The sequence below is a fragment of the Loxodonta africana genome, chromosome 1 (assembly GCF_030014295.1).
Source record: "Loxodonta africana isolate mLoxAfr1 chromosome 1, mLoxAfr1.hap2, whole genome shotgun sequence".
In the NCBI taxonomy this organism is placed as follows: Eukaryota; Metazoa; Chordata; class Mammalia; order Proboscidea; family Elephantidae; genus Loxodonta; species Loxodonta africana.
Window position 1 is genome coordinate 176,297,110 of NC_087342.1, and position 21,987 is coordinate 176,319,096.

The 21,987-nt window shown below is 38.4% G+C and overlaps 1 protein-coding gene across 1 annotated transcript in view; it reads right to left on the reverse strand.

Moving 5' to 3' along the window:
• Positions 1 to 1,015: 1,015 nt before the first annotated feature.
• The window catches only part of LAMA4 (laminin subunit alpha 4), a 153,179-nt gene continuing 132,207 nt past the window's right edge, over positions 1,016 to 21,987 (reverse strand). The window contains exons 30-39 of the mRNA XM_010598266.3: positions 20,957 to 21,121; positions 19,974 to 20,127; positions 15,532 to 15,719; positions 13,755 to 13,944; positions 12,589 to 12,744; positions 10,159 to 10,318; positions 8,276 to 8,406; positions 6,940 to 7,033; positions 6,367 to 6,486; positions 1,016 to 1,996 (exon numbers count right to left, since the gene is read on the reverse strand). Of these exons, the coding sequence (XP_010596568.2) occupies positions 1,851 to 1,996; positions 6,367 to 6,486; positions 6,940 to 7,033; positions 8,276 to 8,406; positions 10,159 to 10,318; positions 12,589 to 12,744; positions 13,755 to 13,944; positions 15,532 to 15,719; positions 19,974 to 20,127; positions 20,957 to 21,121 (1,504 nt within the window). The 3' untranslated portion in view covers positions 1,016 to 1,850. The remainder of the gene's footprint in view (positions 1,997 to 6,366; positions 6,487 to 6,939; positions 7,034 to 8,275; positions 8,407 to 10,158; positions 10,319 to 12,588; positions 12,745 to 13,754; positions 13,945 to 15,531; positions 15,720 to 19,973; positions 20,128 to 20,956; positions 21,122 to 21,987) is intronic.

Here is a 21,987-nt window from a genome sequence, read left to right on the forward strand (position 1 = left end):
TGATTAGCAGCTGAATGCTTTAACCACTGTACCACCAAGTGGAGTCAAAGTCTTTAGCCCAGAAGTCAAATATGGCTCTCAGAAAGTTTGTTTGGGTACATGAAAATTTCTCTTTGTGGTTGCTATTGTTTTATTTAGTTACCAACTGAAAAGTCAGGCAATTTCCCATTTCCAAATTCTTCTGAAAATTCTGGCCTTTGGGGGCTTACTTTATTTCACGGTGACAGCTGACTGAGCTGAGTAACTGCTGCTTTTTTAGGTGGGCCATGACAAGTGCCCTCTTGATTTCCTGTCAGACCTGGGCCAGCTTCACTCCTTTTATGGTACCTTTCTGCAGGCATTGTGAGTTTGTGACTTCAGCTTTAGAGGCCAGGGAAGAGTCTGCCTGAAGGCAGGCAGTCAGTCCTCTGGAGGCAGGACAGTTCAGGGACAACCATGCTGCCCCCTGGGGACAGGCAGCCTCATTTTGAATCCTGGCTCCTCAGTCTAGTTTCTCACCTGTAAATCCTACCTCATAAGATTATCAAATGGAATATCAATTTTATCTTATTAGGGTGGCTGACACTTAATAAGTTCTCTGTGAACAGATATTAACTGTTTTCATGGACACTTTCAACATTATTATTATGTATCTGAGATAGGAGAGTAGCAGGAGAATATAAGTAGGTTTGGATATTTTTGACTTTTTTTTTTTGGGTCATTTTAAGGTAAAGAATTCACTTATTCTCTCTGGTAATTCCTTAAAATATTTTATACATTCTCCACTCCCTCTCCTCCTCCCCCAAGTTATTTCTTTTAGTTATCCTCAGTCCTACTGCCATCCGGGCCTGTTTTCTCTCGTTCTGTCTTCAGTGTTCATTATCTTTTCATGTATAATTATTTCAATTTCTGCATTTTAATATTTCACCAACTATTCAAGCCTATTCTTTTTCTAGACTTTATTAACATAACCCAAGTAGATACCTAAAAAAAAGAGATTATAAAATTTTAGAAACAAGACTAGCTTCGTTGCAGGTATGTGGGGAAAAAAAGCCTTTTAATAAGAAAACTTTTATGGTTTGAAATTGAATTTTAGGACTCTGTCCCACTCTTTGTTATAATGTCCTCAATGATTTCTATAGAAGACACAGTAACAGGAATAGCCTACAGGAGCCAACCCCTACCCCATGTGAAATTTTATTTTTTTAATAAACAAGGAAAGAAAAAAAGCAGTTTAATTCCTTCTTCTTCTTATCTAGGAAAGGTTAAGTTATACTATCATTTATCTAATAGTTAGTTAGAAATTTATTTTATTTAACCTTGAAAACTGCTGTAAATCTAAAGTATTCTTGTTACAGACCAGAGAGAGAGAGAGAGAAAGATAGAAGAGGTGCTAAAACGACATCTATCATCTAATTTTAGTAATTATCTAAATTAATGAATCTTTTTAAGATAAAGAAAGGCAGTGTAGGGCAAAGATATTTTGGTATGGACTGGAAGTTATCTTCCCTGAAAGAAAAATGAATCTGACAATCTAGCCACACTTTAAAAAGGTGTGCCACTGTTTATTTAGAATCCCTCCTATTTTATTAGAAACAGGAAGAGTATATTTCACCAGCAGGAAGTAAGTATACTCTCAATACAGGTATGTTTAACGCTCCTTTGATTGATGTCCATTGCAGACATTTTGGATCCCAGGCAAGATCAAAATGAGAAATAATAAACATCCAGTCCCTGATGATTCATTTAAGTCATGCTCAACTAGTTGAAAGCTTCCACCAGGAGAGGAAGTTGCGATTCCCCCTGGCCGGTTTTGCATTTATTTCAGTGCTCTAAAGAACAGTACGTGTGGGCAGCTCTGCTCTGGGGCGTCAGGCTGTGGGACAGGAGTTGATGCTCACGGCGCCACTGACCAGGGCTGCTTTACTGAAGCTCACTGGGTGTCCGTCAATCACAAAGTGACGAATGCAGCCTGTGAAGGGCTTGCTGGGGGCCAAGCGTGGTGTCAGTAGAGACTCTGCAAAGAGAAATAAATGAAAACAAAAATTGCATTTCAGGTACTTTAACCCCCAAAATTACTTTGTGGTAAAAGTGTACTTAATAATTGCTCATATCATCAAGGTGACTTACATGTCAAAAATGGAATATATTTAGAAATTTACTCATTCCTCAGTAACTTCATCTGCTTTTGAAGTAATATGAACATGTGGTAATGTGAATGTTTTGCCTTATTTTCCACAATCAAGTGCCTCTGTATAATTCAGCTGTCTTCCAAGGAGGAAATTTACTACGTACACGTAAAGACTCAGCAGTGACATTTCATAGTCTACCTATGCTTTTGGGCAGTGGTGGTTCAGCGATAGAATTCTCGCGTTCCATGCAGCAGGGTTTGATTTCCTGGGGTTGATTCCTAGCCAATGCTCTTCCTGCATAGCTACCACCTGTCTGTCAGCAGAGGTCTGCAGGTTGCTGTGATGCTGAACAGGTTTCAGTAGAACTACCAGACTAAGAGAGACTAGGAAGAAAGGCCTGGTGAGCTATTTCTGAAAATCAGCCAATGAAGACCCTATGGGTTACCACGGTCTAATGCACAACAACTGGTCATGGGGACGGCGCAGGACTAGGCAGTGTTTTGTTTCATTGTGCATGGGGTTGCCATGAGTTGGGGGCCAACTCCATGGCAGCTAACAACAACAACAACCTATTTTTTGGGGGGTTAATTTCACCTGGGCCTGACTTATTTTCTGTGCTGAGAAGGAGAAAGGAAATCTTAGTTTCCACACTATTTCTGGACTTGGTTAATGTTTCTGTTTAATTCATATCATTATTCTTCAGCCTTAAGCCTCCACATTTTTGCCAAGCTCATAAGATATAATGAGAAAATAATGAATTCAAATAAACTAAATTTTAATTTTTCTGAGCAAAGGGCTTAAGAACTGTAAACAGAATAATGATAACTAGCGTTTCCTTGTGTGGGCACAGGTGCCCTGTGGTATGCCAGGGGAACATCCTCTCCTTGTCTTAATTAGAAATCTGGAAAAAGCTGTATGCTTATTAATTGCAAAATTAAATGTGTTGGGATGATAAAAGCAATATAATTTAAAGCAATTTAGAGACCTTAGAGATATCATGAAATTAAAATCCATTTAGCCAAAGTTTATTATTATGTACAAACAGCTCTGTGAACAGTAGCAATAAAAGGTGGAAGACACCTAAAAATCAGTAACTCAAGAAGGAACATAAAACAGGACAGCAAATTAAACATCATCCAGTGGCTGTAATAAGCTTTCTAAGCAATGTAGATTAAGAATATGTAGAAGATTTATACTAAAAATAAATCATGGAAATAGTGTTTCATATTTAGAATGATAAAGTTTTAGATTTTGAAGGGGCCTGAGAGATCAAGTCCCTTTATTTGTCTATAGAATAGATTAGGATGATTATATATATCCTTCAAGTCTGCTCAGCTGTGCTGCATTATAGGAATAAAAAGTAAGCAAACAGGAGAGATTCTAAAGCTTTGTTGTTGCTGGGTGCTGTCCAGTCAACTCCGACTCATAGTAAGTAACCTTTATGACAGAGAAGAACCACCCGATAGGGTTTCCTAGGCTGTTATCCTTACAGGAGCAGATTGCCAGGCCTTTTCTCCCTTGGAGTGGCTGGTGGATTCAAACTCCTGACCTTTCAGTTAGCAGCTGAGCACTGAACCATTGGGATACTAGGGCCAGAAACATCTAATTCTGCTGCCTGTTTTGGAAATGACTTTTAGAACATAGGTTTGGTTCTGCCCAAGCCTATCACCCTTTGGCTTATGGGGGAAGTTATCTGGAGGTAATAATTCATACAGCAATTACTGTATGCATAATTTACCATACAATTAATTGTAAGTAGTGACAGGATAGTGCCCCAGAACCTTAACTGACTGATGAATAAAATCAATACATGACTGTAAGAGAGAATGTTCCACAGGTTGAAAGATTGACTATATATAGAATGATCCAGGATTTTTAGTAGTGGGATAAATGGTCAGGCATCCATGTGTGTGGGCTGCAAAAATAATAATTTTAATTTTTAAATTATACAGTAAAGCTGACTTTTTGGTATATAGTTGTATGACCTTTAATGCATTCACCTTTTTTATTGACAGAAATAATGAGTCAACAGGGTTCTGCTTGGTTTAAGGGATTATTTAGGATTCCGAGAGAATCCAGTGCATATAGGGGTTTTATTTATGCCTAATTTCCTTTAGTTATCCTTCTTAATGCCTGGTTTCCTATGTGGTTTTAGCGGAATTAATCTTGAACAGCTAAAAAGGATATAACTAATTACATTTAGCTTAAATTATTTTGCTTTGGTTCTGGGCTTGCTGGCATGACTCCTAGACAGAAGTAAAAGGTACAGTGGTGCTGTTGGCTGGTGGTTAGACCTCTCTGACCTGCTACTTTGTGTGTGCTGGTTCATTAGTTAAATCTTTCTGTTTGCTGTGTTTCAGACAGGCTGTATTTTGCTTTTGGTACTTCTTGCCCACCTAGTCTCTGAAGGTTACCAATTTAGCAACTTCTGTAGTGAAAGACAATGGTAGTGTGTGATAGTGTGTGATGTACACACACATAAAGACAAACAAACAAAAATCAAAGAGACAAATATTTTACTGAATGATGTAGTAAGCACTCTGAGTGCAAAGTAAAGAACAAATACTCTGGCTTCCATGAGCGAGAACCACTCTTGTTTTGCCATCTCTTGGAGCCAAGTTCAGTGCTTAACAGACACTCCATGATGTTTGTTGTGTGTTGAATAAAGTCATGTTTTCTGTCAACAGAGTGTACTATTTAGCTTCAACAGTATTCTGTGATAGGAGCTACAACAATACATGGTGAGCACAGGATATCCTAGGTAGAGGGAGTTGGGCGTGTAGTGCATGTGGGTATAAGTGAGTCTGGGCTGAGTCCTGAAGGTCAGTAAGGAGTTAGGTTGGTGGGGGAGGGGGAGAAGCTGTTCATGAAAAGGTACTGGGTAAGAAAGGAAGAACATTTCCCAGAAATGAAGGCCTTGTGCACTTGTGCAAAGGTCTGGAGCAAAGAGAGCGCCGTTGAACATTTAGGCAATGGCAAGCCCCAGAAGGTGTGGGGAAACCCAAGAGGCAGGGACAAGGAGGGGCTTTTCATCAAGGGGTTCGCATGCCATGCTGAATTTGACCCTGTAGACTCTTGGGAACTTTTGAAATATTTTAAACTATGTCCTGAGTTCTAGGAAGGAAGTAATATACAGAAACCTAGGAACTGATGTGATACATCCCCCACAGTGCCTCGGCCAGAATCCCTTTTAGAACTGAAGCCAGGCAGCGGGAGGGGAGGGTTGGAGCGGAGGGATGAGAGTGTGTGGGGAAGTGAAAGGAAGTGTTGCTTTTTGAGGGTCTCAAAGATTTCTGTAGTCACTGAGTTACTATCATTGTCAATACCGGTATTTGAAAAATTCTCATTACGAAGGCGAGGAGGGCTTACTAGCAACTATTTTAGGAGTATCCAAAGCCAGATGCTTAATTTTATCTGTGCTTTCTCACTCTCCTACTTAAAGCATTTTTAGGATCTGCCTTTACATGGGGCAATCTAAAATAACTTAGTCAGAAGGCAAGGAAACACTGTTGTATGTTTTCCCTTCAAATTCCCTCCAAATTCCAGATGCAATAAAGCTTGCATACCTTCTCCTTAGGTATCTCTCACCAGCTGTAGCATTCAGTTTTTCTGTAGTAAGTCAAATGTGTGAAAACACACACATTCAATGTAAGGACGTGGTCCCAGTTTCAGAGGTTTAAAACAATTGTGTGTGTGTAGGTGGGGGGAGGTCCAAAAATATCCTCCTATCACCACTCCAGGCTATGCGCCATTCTTTGCTACTGCTGACGATGACTACAGAGTTGCAGCTGGGAATCTTTCTTGGGGACTGCCACTACAGAGGAATAACAGAATTTATGGCTTGCAGCTGTTTTACAAATCACACTAATCCTGGAATGAGAGAACCATGACTTTCTTCTTCCCAACTTAGAAAAGAGAGCAAGTATGAGCAAGCCTTCAGTCCACCAAGATTCTCATACTTTAGAACAGATTCACAGTGGGTATGTGTGGAGGGTATGTGGAAAAGGCAGAGAAAAGTACATACATATGGCAAGGGGGAGAGTAACAGCTGGGGTTTCTTACGTGTTATTTTGCTGTGATCTTGGGTGAGGAGTCACAATTTTCAGTATGCTTTTTCCTTTGAAAAGCAATCATGTAATTTTTTTTTGAGTTATTTGGGTGAATTATGAAGACACGTGACTCAATTCTTAATAATAATAATGAGAACTCACTGCTTTTTAGATTTGGAAACTTGCCCCTTTTAAGCAAATCTTACCTGGAACACCTCCAACAAACACAGGCTCCCTGTGATCAACTGGTTTTGGATTCAGGGGTCCAACCACATGGTTCACTTCAGAATCTACGTCCAACTGAACCACATTTGAATCTCTAATGACTGAAATACAGGGCAAAGACTGGTCAGAAGTTGCACTGGAATAATTAATTTTCACACGAAAGAGACAAATTTATCACTGTAATGACTTTTATTTATGCCAGAATAAAGCTCCATATTTTCTATATCATTAAAAACATGAATATCTAACAAGCTAACTGTAATATTTTGACAGAGAGAATGTTTAGGATTTTCTTGTGCTACTTTTTGCTACATAAATTATGCATAATTTAAATAACTACCCAACACCATTTTGGCAGCATTCATATTTTCAAGCCATATATGGATTCCACATATAAATAGTAGTGCAATAACATTTGTTTCTCTTTTTTCCCTGGCTACTTCTAGACTGCCATCCAACACCTATTCTATCACATAATTTACAGTGAGTTCTGCCACACAATCATCCCACAGATGGGTGCACAGGCTCACCCGGGGACCCTTAGGGTTTCTTACCTGTAATCCTGTGCCATCTGCCATCACAGAGCTTCTGCTTGGGGGTTACTGAGGTGGAGAAGTCTCTGATGCCATTGTTGACTTTTACTATGACCTTCAAAAAACAGGGTTTATTATATAATATAATTTCATCTCCCCACATCCATGATCGAACTGAATTTCTTAAGTAATTCACCACAGAGAAGCAATATTTCAACAAATAGCCACGCAGGATTAGCTTTGCAATTTGAACACAAGGGGTCAGTCTTTCGCAGGCTATAGATAAGTTTAAACTGTGTGCTCCTTGGAGAGAACGGAATTGTTACACAGGAGAGAAGATGGGAGACAGGAACAGTAAGAAAGATAGCAAAATGAATTCCTTTAATTTTTAAAGATGGCATACACTATACAAAGCCGGTTAAGGTATTGGTAAAGAGCATGGACTTTGAAGCCAGACTGCCTAGATTCATATCCCAGCTCTCCAACTTATCCTACTCTGTGCTTCAGTTTTCTTCTTTGTAAAATAAGGGTATTGAAGGTACAAGAGTACCTATCTCAAAGTCAAGGTACCTACCTCATAGAGCCATTGGAAAGATTAAATGAGTTAATCCATATTAAGCATTTAGAATACCACCTGACAGTCTGCGCCATATAAAGATTAGTTTTTATTGTTATATGGTTCAATAGAATGTACTGGAACCCAAAGAAATCAATTATATTAAGTTAAAGGCATCGAAATACTATTTTTTCCTTAATATATATTCAAATAGCTTCCTGAATTTTCTTTAATAATAACACACTTGGTCACAATGAGTCCCAATCAACTCCACTGCACCTAACAACAGCAACAGTAATATTTTAGGATGAAAGTGCTATTTTATTATAATTTTCTTTTATTTCTAGAAATGGAGAATAGTATGTATATGTGTATAAATACATATCTGGTATACGCACTGGGTTTCTGGTTATACATATAGATATATAGATGGATGGATAGATTTTTTTATCGTTAGTGGTTTTGATACTTGGCTATGTTTGCTGCTCCCATTTGGTGAAAAAGGTTGTTTTCCAATTGTTTTGTTAAAACCCTTTATGTTGCTATTACTGATAATTTTCTTTTGTAGTTGTGCCACCTTTTCACAGCTCTTTGTTCTAACCAAATCAATTCCCAACATATAATTCTGAGTCTAAATATATTGCCTGCATTTAAATTTTATGTTACAGCTCTCCCCATCTCTCTCTCTCTCTTTTTTCCATTAAGGAAAGATTGATGAGATAATTCTGTGAAATAAATTTGCTTCAGATCTAGAATCCAAGGTCAGAAGAGACAGACTGTTAAAATTTTTTAAGGCAATACCTGCCCATTTTTCATGTGAACATTTAGGTACTCCCCATTGACACTGTGGCCATGGACAAGGGTTCCGGAACTGCTTCTGGGACGTACTTCAAATGTAATCTCAAACTTCAATCCAATATTGAAAGATTCATCTGTGGGGAGAAATACTATCAGTGCTCAAGAACAGCAACATAAATTTTATAACTATGATGTGATTTTGTAATTAAATACTTTTAAACCTACATTTGAAAGCTTGACGTATTTTTCAATAGCTATGTAGAAGGTGGCATTCTTCGTGTCAAAAAACACTGTGGAAAGCTCTGTGGGGGATAAGACAACTAATATACCACTCCTGTGTGTGGAGGTTGGGGATAACACATTGACAATAAATACATCATGTGCTCTGGGAGTCTGGGGGAGCAGGAATTCCAGCTAGCAAGGCCATTTGATACTTCAAAAGTGAGAAGGAGGAAGGGCAATTCTGGCTGAGGAAGTAGTCTGCACACAGGTACAGAGACTGGGGTGTTTGGCGAGTACTGCGCAGGTCAGTGTGCCTGGATGGTCTGCTGCAAGTGGGAGAAGGAGGCATGGTAAGTGGGAAGGCAGGCTGGAGCCACGTCCAGAAGGGGTCTAATGCTGAAGTAGGGAAGCTCGACTCTCTTTTGCAGTCATTGGGCAAGAGGGCTGACTTGATCAGACCTACATTTTAAAATAATTCTTAAACGACAACAACAAACTAACTGGTGCCAGTGTTGCACAGCCTTTCAGAGGGGAGAGAAAGTGAGAACAACAAAAGAAAGGAGTTAGGAGCTGCTATTGCAGTGATCCAAGAAAATTAATTCTTATTAAGAGTAGCTGTCTTCACCCCAAGAGACTCATTGCAAACCTGAACATCTTCATAATGTTCGCTTGATATGTCTTATAATTCACTTTTTAATTTTTTCTGCTATTGGTTAATATTTATGAGGTACATAAATTGTGTAGGTTGCTTATGCATCTCAAGGTGTCCAAGCCTTTAGTCTTTTTATCAGTGAAATTCAAGGAAGCCCTCAGCAAATGGCTGAGGAACATAAGTGCAGGTGTTTTGGTAGGGATAAAGATAGGGAAGTAAAATCATGAGCTAGACAAATTAAAGGAATTATTACCTCTGGTTATTCTATTGGGCATGATGGTAGTTTAAGAAAGTTGAGTTGGCTGCATTGTAATTTCTTTTCTTTTTTTTCCAGGAATGTACAAAGTATCTAAGCGCTTTGAGGGCAGGGAACGTGTGGTTTTATACCCTTCTCCTGTTCTCTTTCCAAATAACCTATCTCTGTGCCTTCCTCACACCTAACAGCTGCTCCGTAGGATGTTGTTGAAGTGGTTTGGATGGTGATTGTGTGTAGTCTTTCAGAATTTTATTTTAGGAGATGTTATGTTTCATTACTTGGCATACAATAAAAACTGTTCAGCAAGAGAGTAATGGTTGAGGAGAATAAAGATACAGAAATGAAATTTCTGAAGGTCATTATTTCCTGCAGGCACTGCAGAGCTGGGTAAGGAAGTGGAACTCGCTTTTACTAGAGATAATGGGTGTGTTAACAGGGAAGAGAGCAAGGCCTAGAAGAGCAAGTGGTCAGGAGATGATTGGATCAGGCCACAGAGCAGCACGGGAAAGTCTAAAGAAGCCTGGATGGTCACCCACAGGTTTGGAAGCTGTAGGGAAGCTCTGGTCAGGGAACGAAACAGGGATGAAGACTCCATGTCTTCTTTGGAGTGGTAGAGGGAGCAAGGTGGTGGTTGTGGAAAAGGTCAACTTCTAGAGCTGGGTTATTTGGCATTCTTAAGTTTTAGTTGTGGGCCCAATATTTCTTCCAGGAAGGAAGTGTTTAATGATTCATATTTTACAAAATCAGTCATTTTACCTAGAACCACATATCCTCCTTCTGTTGAAAAGTATGTTCCCATTTCCATTGGACCTTCAAAACAAGGGGTCACACTAAATGTCTGGGAAGCAGAGGTGATGGAGGCCCCATTGAGCTGGAGATTGCCGAGACAGCCACTGAAACTGTAGACTGAGTTAATCTGAGAGAAGAAGAAGACATTTCTTGAAGTTCATTTTCGCAGCACAGATACACCAAACTAAAACCCCAAACCAAATCCGTTGCCATGGAGTTGATTCCGACTCCTAGCAACCCTATAGGACAGAGTAGAACTGCCCCATAGGGTTTCCAAGGAGTGGCTGGTGGATTTGAACTGCCAACTTTTGGTTAGCAGCCGAGCTCTTAACCACTGTGCCACCAGGGCTCTATAGATACACCAAGGAGAAGCAAAATGATGGGGTATAAGTCCTGAGAGAAACTAAGAAATTCCTTATTTAATGTAGCTATCTAAATGATTAATCTTTTCAAGGTAGTTCATTTAACTAGTTTTTTCAAGTTGGAATTTTGTATTTGATGATGTCAGCCTACAGTTATTAAGCTATGGGATTTTTTACATACACCGTAATGAAATAACTAGCAACTGCAAATATAAATTTTTATATGTTTTTGCTGTGTGCTATCGAGTCGATTCCAACTCATAGCAACCCTATACAACAGAGTAGAACTGTCCCATAAGGCTTTCAGGCTGTGATCTTTAAGGAAGCAGACTGCCACATCTTCTTCTCCCGTGGAGGGGCTGCTGGGTTCGAACTGCTGACCTTTTGGTTAGTAGTTGAGTGCTTAACCATTGACCCACCAGGGCTTCTTAAATTTTATATATATATATATCAGATGAAATACACTTAAATAAATAAAATTAAATGTTAGAATTATCCTTCCAGAATGACAGCTGTGCTCAAGATCATCTACTGCTGCTGAAGGCTAGTAAAGTCCTTGACTGTTAAGTCTACTGTGGTCGAATATACAGCAGAAGGTTTACATTTCGGCTTCGTTAGCTGTTTTTGTGGTTGAGGGTTTATCTTACCATGCAATGTGAAATTTGGGCCACCTTGGACAAACTGATTTTATCCTGCATTTGGAAATCTTCCTTTTAAAGAGATTGCCATGGCCCCTGAAACTACTGCCCTGAGATAACCTTTAAACCTTAAACCAAAAATATTCCTTGAAGTCTTTTCAAAAACAAACAATAGTTTAGCTTAACTGGTGAAAAAGGCCTGCCTTGAGCGTCATGCTCCTTTAAGAACTACCCATATAGAATCAAACTGACAATAACTACTGGAAAAATTAGACAGCAGCCTTATGGCGCAGTGAATTTATGTTAATGAGGGAGGAACAACTCAGAAAAGGAGGGTGAGAATTGTTACACAACTCGAAGAATGTAATCAATGTCACTAAAAGGTACATGCTCAATTGGTGTATATTTTGGTGTGTATATTCTCAACAACAACAAAATAAGTAGAATTATGTACATGTGTATATATAAAAAAAGACTGTCATGGAATTGGGGCTGCTTAATTAATATTTAATGTGAACTCTAGTTTTTTTGCTTTATCCACATATATAATGAGTATTAGACGTATTAACTTTTTGTGCTAAAATAAAATCTGTATTTATGTTAAGAAAAATTTAATCCTTTGATGCATTCTCTTTATTGCTAAATGTTTTTTAAGATGAAATAGTTTTAATTTTTAAATTACGAAAATTACATGTTTCTTACTATCCCTTCACTTCTCCCAAGAAGTAACCACTTTTCCTTGCACATTTACAGGTGTGTGTGTGTACACAAAACAAAAATAGGATCATAGTTTTTATAATGGTTTGAAACTTGCTTTTTTTCACTCAATAATATATAACAAAAACACTTGCTTTCTTTTTTTGGTATTTATTTGGTACTAAAAGTATGGCTACTTGCTGAATAAATAAGCATCCCCTTGAGACATAACTTTTTATGACAATTTACAACTCCGAAGCTTTTTTCGTTTCACCTCTACCTTAGACTCAGAGATCTCTCCCGACTTTGTAATGCCACAGGGCAAAAAGACAGCCAGCCTGACAGGAAGCTGTTGCTGTCTGGTTGGCTCTGACTCATGACCACCCCACGTGCGTCAGAGTAGAACTGTGTTCCATGGGGTTTTCGATGGCTGATAATATTTTGGAAGTAGATCACTGGGCCTTTCTTTTGAGGCGCCTCTGAATGGACTCAAACCTCCAACCTTTCGATTAGCAGCCAAGCATGTTAACCTTTTCAACCACCCAGGGACCCCAATAGGACAGTACACACTTTGATATTCCACATACAGCCAAACTACAATTTTATTCTTGCCGGTTTCCTAATCTGTAATATGAGGGCCTGGACTAAATGATTTTCCAGCTTTCAAGGTCGATGGGTCTACCTGTTCCTCCCTTTCTTACCTGGACATTTTTCACAGCCCTTCCAGGAGCCACGCCTCCCAAATAAATAGGACCCTTGATTTTCCATGAAGCTTTAGTAGGAGGCAGACTTTCCTCCAGGACTCGAAGACCATCAATCACCAGTCGGCCACTGCTCTTTTCCCGAATAAATATCACCTGGATGGAGAGAAGGAAAACAGCAGGTCCCAAGTACATCACAAGACTGGGAGAAAGGCTGTGTTGCTCTGCCTCCCAACTTTGCTACCGTAATACTGTGGGGAATCCACAGAAAGTCCTTTAAAAAGAAGTTTGCCTCTTCTTCTTCAGCAGAGTAGAGACCTGGCTATCCAATTTTTAGAATGAGAACAACTATGTCCTCATTAATTCTTTTTTTGTTCTGCAGCATATGCCTTTATTGTGAAATGTTTCCACCTCCTTGCTTTATATACCCACGTGCTTTTTCCTGCTCATCTTCTAATTACCACTTCATTATTATGTACGGTATTATGAAAATGTGTTAGAGGAATTGATCCATGTATTTTCTGACTTCTAGATGGAATGATTTAAAGCTTCAGGCTTAATTTCTGAATACAGTTTAAATTTACCAGAGTTCTCTACGAATCTCTTTCGAGCTGGTTCAGCCCACATGTTCTCTCCCTCTCCTGAACTTATTGTAATTAATTGTAACGCATCTTATGTTGCTTACTGTTGCCACTACATACAAACTGATTTGCTTCAATATTTAGCTACTCCCCTGTGGTTCCTGTCCTCCTAACTGTTTGGATTTACTTTTCACTTTGCATCTTCCCTAGCTTAGCCTACTGCTGTGCACTATAAAAGACACTCAGGAACAGTTGTTGAACCTTAAGAACCTGTAGAGGTAGTGGGGGGGTGGGGAGGGTAGAGAGAGAGTCAAATGACAAATCATTAGAAACCAAACTTTAGATTATGTTGGCCATTGATCCTTTGGTTAAAACAGTTACACCCAATCTGTGTCTCTTTTTAAATAATATGCTTCAAGATTTTTATAAAGAATTAATAAAAAAAAGTTTTGAAATTGAACTTCAAGTGTACAGCAGCAGGATTTTAAAATGGATGTTTCTAGAGAGACATAGTGGGGCCTTAGCGTCAGCATATTTACACTGGTGAATATTTATTGATAATACTATCCTCTGCCTTCAACTTACATCATGCCACAATCCATCATTGTATTTCTCCTGGCTTCTAATCTTCAGTTTCTTGTGGCCAACGTTAAACATGAAAACCAAACGGCCGTGGGCCAAGAATAGAGTCATGAAATCATTCTCTTCTTGATCTGAGACATAGAAAATCATCCCATGGGAGGAGCGAGTTTTCAGACGGATGGAAAACTGAGATCTGGTAAATGAAAAGAAAGAGCTTACCATATGCGAAATGAGACTGAGGATAGTCTCTCTAACTTCCAAAGCAAGATGGTGTATGGGAGAAATAAGTAGCCATTCATTTAATCCCAAGCAGCATTTCTTCTAATTATCCCTTAGTATTATTAATGAATATTGGTTAGGTAAAAAAAAAAAAAAAAAAAGGTTAGGTACTAGTCCAAAAATTTAAATCCTTCTCCTCTAAAAAAAAAAAAAATTTTTTTTTTTTTACTATTAATGAATATTGGTTAGGTAAACAAACAAACAAAAAAAAGGTTAGGTACTAGTTCAAAAATTTAAATCCTTCTCCTCTACTTCCTTATGCAACAGGGATATGTTCCAAATTTAAAGTACTCTTTCAGTTAAGGATCATAATATCATGCCTGGCTTTGAAATTATGGTTAGTAAAGATCTATACGTTAGGGAAGCTTATTCATATGGCTTTGAAATTATGGTTGCAATTAGTTTAGTAAAGATCTATACGTTAGGGAAGCTTATTCATATGGACAAAATACTAGTGAGTAATTAATATGCATATAGAAATTTGTATAGAAACAATATGACGTGTGTACTATCAAAAATACAAATTCAAATCTTTTCCCAGTAAAAATTAATTGATGGACATCACATGTTAAAAACAGCCACCTGAGTGAGTAAACACTGGTGGTGTAGTGGTTAAGTGCTACAGCTGCGAACCAGAGGGTAGGCAGTTCGAATCTGCCAGGCGCTCCTTGGAAACTCTATGGGGCAGTTCTACTCTGTCCTATAGGGTCGCTATGCTATGAGTCTGAATTGACTCGATGGCACTGGGCTTGGTTTGGTTTTTGGAGTGAGTAGAAATTTTTAAAAATATTCTAGAAATTTAGCTCTAGGTTATGGATAAGATATATTTGTTAGGTTAACTTCTAGTTTGATTAACTCTGAATTTTTCCTGAAGAATACAAACTACTGATTCTGCTGATTAGGCAAGTAGTGAATTAGAAGGCATTAGAGGTTTCATGTGAGCCTTGGTGGCACGGTGGTTAAAAGTGCTCAGCTGCTAACCAAAAGATCAGCAGTTCAAACCTACCAGCTACTCTGTGGGAGAAAGATGTGGCAGTCTGCTTCCATGAAGATTTACAGCCTTAAAAACTCTATGGGGCAGTTCTACTCTGTCTTATAGGGTTGCTATGAGTTGGAACTGACCCAACAGCAATGGGTTTTTTTTTTGGTTTAGAGATTTTTTTTTATTGAATGCACTGTTATGCGAATGTTTGAAAAAGAAAGACTTATGTAAAAAACCAAACACCTGTTGACACCGAGTTGATAATGCTAAACAACCTAGAGGTCTGTGAAACACGGGGAAAATGTGGGGTGGGGTGGGGTGGGGGGCATAGACATATACGAATATTTGTATTTTCAGTGCCTTTCTTTGTCAATATTCTAATAGTTTGGATGGCATTCCCATTTACAATCTGGAAACAATTTTCATGGGGGAAGATCATAAGAAAAAGATGGCATGTGGCAAACAAGGATGGAATCCAGCCATGCATTAAGTTTCAGGAAGGATAGTGTGTTACTTTACTTTTCACCAAAGTCTCCTTTTAGGTGTTCAAACTCTTGGCGGCTGTTTGCAGTCCCTCCGTACTGATATGCATGCTCTATTGCTCTAGGGCTGCTGGAAAGGTGGCAATGAGAATCTCTCGGAGCATTCCGCTCTTGGAATTTCAGGCCAACAGGATCCCAGGAAGGTGCATCCTTACTTTTCTCTCCCTATAAAAAAAAAAAGGAAATAATAAGTCATATGAAGGGATAAAAGTAACATGTTAGCAGCAAAAATTAATTTGTGATATCTTTACCATTAATGCTAATAAAACCAAAACCCATTGCTGTCGAGTTGATTCCAACTGCCCTATAGGGTTTCCAAGGAGCACCTGGTGGATTCGAACTGCCAAGCTTTTGGTTAGCAGCCGAACTCTTAACCACTATGCCACCAGGGTTTCCATTAATGCTAATACAAATAATAATAAAAATGTATATTATTTGTGCTTTTTCCATTCATGAAAAATTAGGCCCCTCTCTTCCCTCCCTCTACCACCACTGGCAAATGACTGCAGCAGCTATAGTAGTAACAACAATACAACAACAACATAGCATGTTAACAAACCCAAAATTCTAGTCATTGATAGCAAAGCAAAGCAAAACTGAAGCTATAGCAATGGCCACTCTATCATTTAAAATTAGTGCACATCTAAAAGAATAGTAAAAAATGGAAAAGTTGGCAATAAAATAACCCCGAGCGACTCAATTCATACAATCGTCATATCATAGGCAACAATATCACTTTAACCCACTGTTTCTTATTTACATACGCTGCGTAAGAAGTTAATATAATTAGCAACATCTTCAAAATTTTTAAGAATATGTTCAGTGATAGGATATATAACACTTTCATGTGACAGGATGTGGGACAATTTTTAAAAATTACTTGGTGCTCTTAAAATTGTATTGCTGATTTTAAAATTTAGAGGATAGAAATCTAATAATTCGCTCAGCAGCATGATCAAAGATTTATGTACAAAGGATCTTCACCCATAAAAGGGGAAAAATGGAAACAACTGAAAGTCTATTAAAAGTTAAATGGATTATAATAATTGAATAAAACCCGTTGCCATCGAACTGATTCTGACTCATAGCGACCCTATAGGACAGAGTAGAACTGCCCCGTAGAGTTTCCAAGCAGCGCCTGGGGGATCTGAACTGCCAACCTTTTGGTTAGTAGCTGTAGCTCTTAACCACTATGCCACCAGGGTTTCCTAAAATAGAATAGTAGGAAGTTATTATTAAAATAAATTGTTATAAAGTGCAAACTGCTTTGATTCGGCCCTTGTAAAAATTTAAACTAGAGGTCACATGTGTTTCTTGGCAGTTATTTAAGAAGCAATTGATACAAGTATAAATACAAGGGAAGATTAGCAAACATTGACATTCTAATTACCAGGAAGTATAAGTGAAATCTATAGTGATTCCTTATCTTGTCATTACAAACTTGAGTTTCTGTCTAGGAGACTAGACAGAAAGTTCCAGAGCTTTCCTATAATATTGAAAGGCTTGTGTTAATAGTTTCAAGGGCTGTTGATTGTAACCTTGAGACTATGAATGCTTGTTAGGAAACTACATTTGATAGACAGCTTCATATAAAAAACGATGTTCATATAAAGTGGTAAACAGTGTTTGCTTTGGAAGGTTGACCTTTCTCAACAGCCTAGAATGTTAACCTGCTACCTTTGACCCACTGACCAGTGCTCAAGTGCCAGTTTAAAAAAACTCTCAGGATAAACCTTTTGGTAACAACATATGAACGTGACAGTAAGACTCTATCAGAATTTCATAGTGTCCTCTGAGAGTTGAAACTGGCTTAATCCTTCATAGAAATCAATGAAATGATCTCTCTGCCAGAGGTACTTTAAAAAAGTCTCCCATGTCAAACTCAGGAAAGGAGTACTGAAAAACAATTAAGTTTTGATTTTATGCGAGCAAAATTATTTTATTAACATGGATAAAGAATAATGTGTGAACAAAGGAGAAGTTTTATAGATATTCCAAAGAGCAGTCCATATAAAGTCAAATATATGGGGAAGTGCTCAAGGTATAAGGAGCCCTGATGACTCAGTAGTTAAGCTCTCAACTGCTAACTGAAGCATTCGAACCCACCAGCCACTCTTTGGGAGAAAGATGTGGCAGTCTGCTTCCATAAAGACTGCAGCCTTGGAAACCCTATGGGGTAGTCCTACTCTGTCCTATAGAGTTGCTATGATTCAGAATCCACTCAATGGCAACAGATATTTGGCTCAAGGTATAGTGGTCAGTGAAAGACCATCAGATGCGAGAAGCTAGTGGCGACTCTTCTTGCTTGCTGATTGGCCAAATGCCAGCCTTGAAAGGCAATCAGTTCTGCCCTTGACAGATGCTCAAACTCATCAGCCATCAGGGAAATGCAAATTAAAACCACAAGGAGATGCCATATGTGCCCATTACCTTGGCAAGATTCTAAACACTTGATTCTCTTTGATGGTGGCAATTGTGTAGGGTAATTGGTTCTTTTAAATGCTGTTTGCGGGAGTATAAGTTGCTATTGCTCAATAATAAAAATTCACAGTCCCTTTGGCCAAGCAATTCCAATTTCAGGAATCAATTCTCCAGGAACACTCACAAAGCTTTACAGAGATCTGACATGTAAAATTCATTGAATGTTTACTATGTTCCAGGCATTGTGCTAAGTGTATTTCATTCACTCACTCATTTAATCCTCATAATAACTCTTAGACGGAGATAGCTAGATATTTATTGAATACTTATTTTGTGCCAGACATTGCTATAGGTGCTTAGGATATATCAGTGAACAAAACAAAGGAGCTTAAATTATAGCAGAGGATGCAGATATAAATAATAAGCATAATGAATAAAGTATATAATAAATTGGAATGTGATCAGTGCTGTGAACAAAAGAACAAGTAGAAAAAGAGGAGAGAGATCAGTAGTACTGGTGCGGGACAGATGGCAGACTGAGGTATTAAATAGGTGTTCAGGGTAGGCCTTATTCTACTGGTGAGATTTGAGCAGTTCTGGAAGGAGGCAAAGGAGTTGTTCGTGCTGATGTTTGGGAGAGGAGTGGTGCAGGCAGAAGAGCTCCAGTAGAGACCCGAATATGCATGGCCTGTTATTGGAAGAGCCAGGAGGCCAGTATGGGGAACACGGTGAATGAGGCGCTGGAGTGGGAGGAGATGAGCTCAGAGAGGTTAAAGGACCTGGATCATAGAGGGCCTCTTGTGATATTGTATGGAGTCTCTAGGTGGTGCAAACAGTTACATGCTCAGCTGCTAATAGAAAGTTTGGAAGTTCAAGTCCACCCAGAGGCACTTAGAAGAAAGTCCTGGTGGTCTAATTTTGAAAAAGCAGACATGGAAAACCCTATAGAACAAAGATCTACGCTTGGTTGCCATGAGTTGAAGTCTACTCAATGGCAACTGTGATTATTATTATTATTTTTTTGTGATATTATAGGGACTTGGGCTTTGACTCTAGTACAGTGGGGGGATACTTTGAGCTATGGAGTGACATGATATTTTTAAGGATCTGACTGATATGTTGAGAATAGACTGTTGAGGAGCAAAGCAGAAGCAGGGAGACCTTTTGGAAGGTTATTACAGTAATTCAGATGTGAGATGATGGTGGGACCAAGGTGGGAGCACCTGAATGCATAGACAAATTTGGGCCATGAAGGGAGACTTATACTGAAAGAATCAGAAGGGACTAATTGCAATGAAGGCAAAGATTATGAACACTGGGAGTAAATAATGAGAGAGTACAGTAGTTAGAGAATGGAATTTTAGAACTCGAGAATCTGTTGATGTGATTGCTCTAGTTGATGCCACAGCTCAACTGCGCATGTGAGTGGTGAAGTAAGGGCAAGGAATTAGAAAGAAACAAGGGTAAGATCAGGAACTTTAATAATTTCCACGAATGTGACAAAAGTCTGAGATTGTTACATAAAAATAAATATTAGGGAATTAATAATATTAAATAGTATATATTATATACCTGGAGCCCTGATGGTACAGTGGTTAAGAGCTTGGCTGCTGACTAAAAGGTCAGCAGTTTGAATCCATCAACCGCTCCTTGGAATCCCTATGAGGCAGTTCTACTCTGTCCCATAGGGCCGGAGTTGGAATCGACTTGACAGCAGTGGGTTTGGTTTTTATATATGTAAACTGTTAAGCACAGAAGGATTTAACAAGTGTAATAAAAAGTAGTTGGGAGTACCACTAAAAGCTGATTCAAATAGTTTCTCTGGGAACAAACTGATGTCACAAAGCTGGCAAACTGTCATATCTGATACTGCAAGAATCCCATCTTTCATACATACACAGTTGCTGACTAGGGTAAATTCTCCGAAACAGCAGTGTCTAGAGCTGTGTGCATGGAAGGCGAGGACAGTTGGAAAGGTGGCATGACATTATCTTTTACCTTTTTATTCGGATTTGTTTTAGGCTTTGAGGAGTTTTTTCTTCTTTTGTGAAGAAGAAACAATGGTGAAGACTCAATGGGACACTCATAAAGGGAAGTGTGGACCTTTTCGGAATATCGCTGGAAATCTTCGACCTCCACATCTCTGTCCAGCCTGTGTTTGTAACAGAGGAAGAAAGCTTTAAAAATATTGCTTAAAATTGCATGTTGAAAACACTGGAAACCATAGAACTTTATACAATGTGTGTGTGTGCGTGTGTGTGTGTGTGCGCGTGTGTATGTGTGTGCGTGTGTGTGTGTTAGATCAGTCTTTATCCACAATCTTAACGTGAACACCTTTAAATTATTATTCAATCAATTAACCAATAACTGTGTGCCTGGTACCAGAGTATTCTGGCCCATGAATGTCTTTTCCCTCACTACACCCGCTGGGTGACTGGGGCTGCCTCTGTGTCATTTAATCTGGATCACTTTGTTCTTTATGTTCTTGTGCTCAGGGAACCCCCATTGACCTGGATTAATAGCTTTGTTTAAAATCATGCATTAAATGAAGAAGACATTTAAAAACCTGTACCAAGGATTTGGGGATGTTATTCTGTACTATATCATTAATAATAAGTACAAAAATAATAGCATCCAGTATTTATAGATTGTTGTGCGCCAGATGCTGTGCAAGGTGCTTCATACACATTATCTCATTTAATTCTCATAACAAGCCTATGAGGCAGGAGCTATTATAATCTGTATTTTACAGTTAAGAAACTGAGGCTTAATTAGGCAAGGTCATTCAGAAATTAAAGGGGAAAAACTCTATGCACGAACCCAAGTATGTCAGTGGTCCAAGCACATGCAAGCTTTCAACTATGACCCTCCAATGCTCTGATAAATTTCATAGTTCTCAGTTTTAATGATGTATATATTTTCATTCTTGACTTATCTTCATTCTCAATCATACAGCTTTATGAATAATAAAAATACTGTACCTGGTAAAGTAGGCATTGCTTATACAGCCAGTGAAATTGCTGTACTGAGGACTGATGGGTGAGCCACCGAAGTAAAACTTCTTTTCACTTGGTTGTGTTTGTTCAACTTTCCCTTTGGTGAGATTCTTATTCCCAAATCTGCTTTTATCTACTATCAGTTCATATCTGCAATGAGAAAAGCTTTTTCACACACCACACTACTAGCATTTTTACCTTAAATTTCAATCTAGATTGGATAAGCAGGCTCCTCATGGAATTGAAATGCAACACCTAGTTAATGAACAGCCAAACAGTTCCCATGCTCTTGAAGCCCAGGATAAAATGGTTGAATATTTCTATGTACAAAACAGAGCCTCCAAACCATGAATGAAATTTAAACCCATAAAAGAAGTTCAGAAAACTAGTTATCTGTATTATTTTGATGTGTGGAGAAAACAGACGTAAATCGTGGTGATTATTTAATGACATTTGTGGGAGATCATTTTCAATGTAAAGCACATCGAATGAGTTTGATCCTCATTGGAAGTGGGGTCTAGAAAAGACTTATTGATCTTCCTTTTGCATGTGTGACATAGAATATCTGCACTCCACACCAGACGCTTATTTCTTATTCTAGAAAGCTTTCTTTTTATGAGAAGAAATTTAGTATTAGGTATTTTAAACATAAAGCTTTTTAAAATGTAGCCATAAATACAGTTTCCTCAATTATTTAATTCAAAATCTAAACCAAAACAATATTTGCTGAGCTTTTTCCATGTACAACAAGCTACAGTCCATTCCATTAGTAGACTGCATAGTCACTTCCCTCAAGGAGATTATAACTTATTGTTTTACTGAAAACAAAACAGAACAAAACCAAACCTTTATGTTTATATTAATTTTATAGTGACTTGTTTTGTTCTGAAAATTAGTAGCAATTTCTTTTTAAAGAAAGTAAGGTCCTCCCCCCTCCCATTTTTTTTTAAACACTAGAAAAGCAAAAGGAGTCCTGGTGGCGCAATGGTTAAGCCCTTGGCTGCTAATTGAAAGGT